Below are 5179 nucleotides of genomic sequence, written 5' to 3'. Positions count from 1 at the left end.
CTTAAAAAAATAAAGTAAAATAAAGCAGATCTTTGAAGGAAAAAATTGATGAAGTGGGGCATGCTCAAATCAAAATACAAAGTGAAAAAACCATGATCATAATTACAATAAGGATTTTTAGAGACTAAAAGGAATATTAGCAATATTATGTGATTACACAATTATCACTTTCATATTTGCACTTTCTGTATTTCTGTATTTCCCATTATGTTTCAGAATCAGAAATATCATAAATGCTAGTTTTGATACACAGTGTTTCCGTGTCCATCCATAATAAGGACGGTTATATTGGTACTAAGGAGTTATTATAGGGAAGGAGTCTGAATAGCAAATGTAAAGTCATCTTTAAAATTTGAAAATAAAACATTACAAAATCACTTCAAGAATCTATTAAACAAGAGTCATCCAATAAAATGTTCCTACCCTGTCTGGGTCATCTCCAGTCTAATATTTTACTATATGCCTTTAACGTCTAACACATTAGCTTCCACCTACAGAGAGACAACAGCACAAACGCTGTCCTGGAAGGTCTGTGTCAAAGGCCAGGGGGCTGCCTCGGTGGCAGGTTTGAGTGCAGGCAGCAGGTGTCTGGGAAACAGCGTGTGCTTGCCGCGCAGAAGTACACAGCTGAGTCTTCAGGCTGCGTGTCTGCGATGTGCAGGGACAGATGTCTGGCCATCTTATTCAGTAAGACAGTGAGCCTTTGGTCTTCTTTTGTGGTCATGCTGGAACGAATGTCTATAAGGAGCCGGGGACCTTTTCCAAGTTCTTGCTTGTACCAAGGGAAGTAGACTGAGGCACTGTCTGAATAGCTGCAGTTGATGACAGAGCTGCGTCCCTGCCGCACACTCAGGGTAGAAGGCCGCTGCTCCACAGTCTCTCCTCGGCTGAACCCTGTGCAGAAAGAAAAGGTCAGAGAAAGGAGAAGAGATTCCAGGTTCTTACGCTTCAGAATGTTCTTTTCTACACTAACGGGGGAAACCTGAGTAAAGCCAGGCTTGACTTCTGAAGACCATCCACTAATATCCTCCGTGTCCCATACTTGTCAACTCACAGCTCAGCTGCAGCCACGAGAACACGATTAAAGCTCCCCTGGATGTCCTCATGGCTCCTCCCCGTTAGACCAGCTTCAGAACTGCAGCCTCCAGCCAGCTCAGCTCCTGCTCTTGCCAGGCCGTCCCCTTCCTCTAACAGAGGACTTTCCCACGTTGTTCACCAGCCAATGAGAAAAAGGCCCTGCTCCTGCCACAGTCTAGCGCACCAGATGCACGAAAACGAGCCCTCCACGTGTTCTGCGTCGGCACAGGTGCACTTCCGTCTGTGGTCACAGCGCTACTGATCTCACCAGGGAAATGCTCTTCTCCTCGCCCGTGCCTCTGAAGGACAAACTTGCATGGAGAAATCTGACATGCTTTGAGAAATCTATTTGAATGCTATGTGTCTTATATAATGCGAACTACTGAAAGAGTAGAAATTCTGAGAAAACATCAAGCTGCAAACTCAGAAAATAAAACCATATGAGTCTATTCTTGAAGTGGTTTCATTTTCCCAAATCAAAAAAGCTGGCATGTCCTCCAATGCAGTTACTGACTTAGCCTCAGGAGAATTTCCTCTAAAGTATTAACGACCTATTCTCTCATGCTTCCCATTTCCTGGCCAACACAGCTTCACGTTCTATACTCCATCATATTTCTCCTAAACTCCACTACAATGTCCTTTCCCCAAGACTCATTGATAAAGTTCTTCACCCTGTGAGTTTCCAGAATTAGCTTTCTCTTACAAAACCCCTTTCTCATTCTTAATTAATTCATTTGAATTTCTTAGAATCTTCTGATGACCTCTATGAGAAAAAAATCCAGGGAAGCATAACTATTATGTGTGCTCTGGGAAGGGTACTAACAAGAACATGGACTGCCGGCAGCAGGAACCCTAAATATCCAATGATTGTTTTGCAGACAATGTGTGAGTTATGCTCATTATACTCCTTCTAGCTTCAAGAAATGTCCACCTGGGATGATAAATATATTTGCTATTTGGGGGAAAGTCCTTAGAAACACACGTCGGTGTTCACAGGGCACCATCACCTTTGGCTCTCTCCTACTGAGACAGAGAGTGATGCATGAGTTTGCTGGTAGAGTAACAGCGGCTCAGCCTGAGTCTCCCTTCCTGCCCAAGGTCTCAGACATCTACATAAATTGGACCTCTCTATTCAGGCATTCAAACTAAATGGGCCACAATCTTCTCAGAGCCAAGCTGCAGAGATATGGCTGGGCTTCCATTAGACATTTTTTCTCTACCCAGCCCAATGACCCTACAGCAAGGAGGCAAGGGAAAGAATGCTAAACCGAAAGTGAGGAAACCCACTTTCTTTCTTGCCCAGCTTATTCACTACCTAATTGTTCCATACTGTCATCTTGGATACAGTCTCTGATGTGTAAAATGAAGTTGGAATAAAGGATTTCTAAGGGCTCTTCCAGCTCTAAATTTCTTTGATACTATGTAACAACGCATATATGTATTGAGAACTGATTGTGTGCAATGGACTGGTGTCAGAGTGGGGTGAAATTACCTCCATCATGGACCCCAAGACCATTTTCACAACCACACGGGACCTAGTGGGTCTGAGGTTGACCCTAACCCACCCTGAGGACTCTTCAGAAGCAAAGACACCGTCCTCAGGATGAAATCCTGTCTGGGTTTTCATTTCTTCTATGAGATCAATAATGTATCAAGAACTAAATCGATATTAACATGGACTAAAATGAGACTTTATTCACAGACTGAAAGCCCTTCACAGACAGTGAGACCAGGGGGCTCCATGGCTAAGCCATGGGTAAGCTGGATGTTACCGGAGTCATATTTCTTGTGTATATATGTATTGTATGAAAAAAAGAAAGAACCCCCCCCCCCGGTTGAGACCAACTAGAGGAGGTGGGTGAGCTTACTAACATGGAAAGCGAGAAGCACGTTCTAAAACGCCTAATTGCTTACTGGATTCTGGCTTTCTCCTTAGAACTTTAGTTTGGAGGTTCAAAATTTCCAGCCAGGGATGCGTATACAATTTTTGAGATGATTTCAAGATGAAAATTTGGGATCTTTATTCAAAAAGCTGGGAAAAGTTGTCATCAGGTAATGTTTCTAGGGGAAACATTTTTCTAAAATGCTTTAACTCTTCATCCACATTAGTTTTGTGTCTCTGATTTTAATGTTTTAAAGACTTTTTTCTTTTCAACCATCTCAACCAGGTTCAAAGAAAAATGAGTCAGATGTACTGAGGCTTCCAGGGCACCTCGTGCCCCCACACAGGTATATAGCCCTCCAACTATCACCTTCCCCGTGGCTCTTTCACAATGGAAGGCGCTAGTTGGCCACATCATGTCACCCAAAGGCCACAGTTTATCTAGAGTTCACTCTTGCTGTTGTAGATTCTGTGGGTGTGAACAAATGTACAAGGAATGCATCCAGAATCATAGCATTGGAGAGAGTGGGTTCACTGTGCTAAACACGCTCTGTGCTCTTCATCCCTCTCGCTGCCCTCAACCATTGGCAATCACAATCCTTTTACTCCTTCTGTAGTTTTGCCTTTTCCAGAAAGTCACGGTGTCACAATCATACTTTATGTAGCCTCTTCAGGAGGGCTGTATTCACTTAGTAAAATGCATGCAAGTTTCCCTTATCTCTTCCTGGCTTCATAGCTCCTTTCTTATTAACAGCAAACCATATTCCATTGTTTGGATGAACCACCATTCATGTATTCATTCACTTATTGAAGGACATGCTGCCTAATTCCAAGTTTTCGCAAATGTGAATAAACTATCGAAAAACACTTGTGTGCAGGTTTGTGTGTGGACATAAGTTTTCAACCCCTTTGGGTAAATACTCAGGAAGCCACTGTGGGATCACACGATAAGTGTGTTTTGTTGTGTAAAAACCTGCCAAACCCCTTAATTGAAAGGTACATGAATACACTTTCCTTCTGTAGTAATTTCCTGACAGTATTCACTACACCCTTTGCTGGCGTCAAAGCCCCAGCTAGTCCAAAGCAGCCACAGATCCCAGGTGGCCCTGCCCCCTGCTCAGCGCACACACCACCTGCCGTGACCCAGACCTGGAGCCTGGGTGTGCTCCTGCCTGTGTCCTGCTGCCCCATGCATCTCTCTGCTCAGGCACTTGCTCCTCCCACTCACTGGACTCACTTAGAAAGGACAAGGACAAAGATAAAATTACTATGAATTTCAAGACAGTGAGGGCCCAGCATTAAACCAAGAGCAGGCTTCCTTGGGAGAGCAGGGGGCTGTGTAACTGCCCATGTCCCATGATCAAGAAGCTGGCTGCTCCCAGCTTTGGGAGTCTGCCCTTTATCTCCTTCTGAATTTTCAGGGACCCAGTCTTTCCTGTCAATGCCCTTTCATCAACATAACAATCAGAGCAGGCTGGAATTCAATTTGTGCTGGAATCCTTACACATGCAAGTTTCAACTTTGGGTTTGGGGTCAGCAGTCTTTGTCTCTGGCTACAACACAGATGGGTTCTTTAGGGGAATCCTGGAAGCTCTTTGCTCCCTTTTCCAAACCTGGAATGATGTTACATAATCATGACAATAGATTCATTCAAAACGCAAGGAAGGACAATGGATTTTCTTGGAACAGAAAGAAAATTTCCATGAGCTCTTCCCCACAAGGTGCTATTTAGAAATGACTGAATTGGCTACTTCTGTCAGTGATACACGTCAACACATCGTACAAATTAGGAAATCATTCAGATTTTGTGATTCTTTAGAGTCTGTATATCAGATATGCAGAGGATAAGCTCTCATGTCACCTAAGATTCACTAACTTTGGAATAATATGAGCTCCACCAAGTCACTTATGCTCTAAAATCTTCCCTTTATTCGTGCATAAAATAAAGGTACCTATTTACAGGGTATTACATTACTGAAATAGAAAATACATGTAATAAGACAAGTAGAGTGTCTGACCCTCAATAAAATTATTTTATTATATTTGCATTTCCCAGCGTGAAAAAGCTGAACACAAACTTTAAAAATACCATACACGTTCTCCTTACTGTTCTTTGAAAATAAAACCTTCTATGGCAACTAAAAAATTCAGTCATCTCTATTTGTTGAAGAGTATCCAATTTTTCAAGCCTTTTCCGTTTGAGTAATATACACACACATT

General features: G+C 42.8%; 1 gene segment (V, D, J or C); it reads right to left on the bottom strand.

The window, feature by feature from the left end:
• LOC113249053 (T cell receptor alpha variable 13-1-like) lies at nt 1-1365 on the bottom strand. The segment is given in 2 exon segments: nt 1-894; nt 1055-1365. Coding segments are annotated over 2 exon segments (411 nt in total).
• Between the last annotated feature and the right edge of the window lie 3814 nt (nt 1366-5179).

Source organism: Ursus arctos, unplaced genomic scaffold (assembly GCF_023065955.2).
Source record: "Ursus arctos isolate Adak ecotype North America unplaced genomic scaffold, UrsArc2.0 scaffold_37, whole genome shotgun sequence".
NCBI lineage: Eukaryota > Metazoa > Chordata > Mammalia > Carnivora > Ursidae > Ursus > Ursus arctos.
The sequence above is the reverse complement of the archived record's forward strand: the minus strand, read 5'-3'. Positions and strand labels throughout refer to the sequence as shown.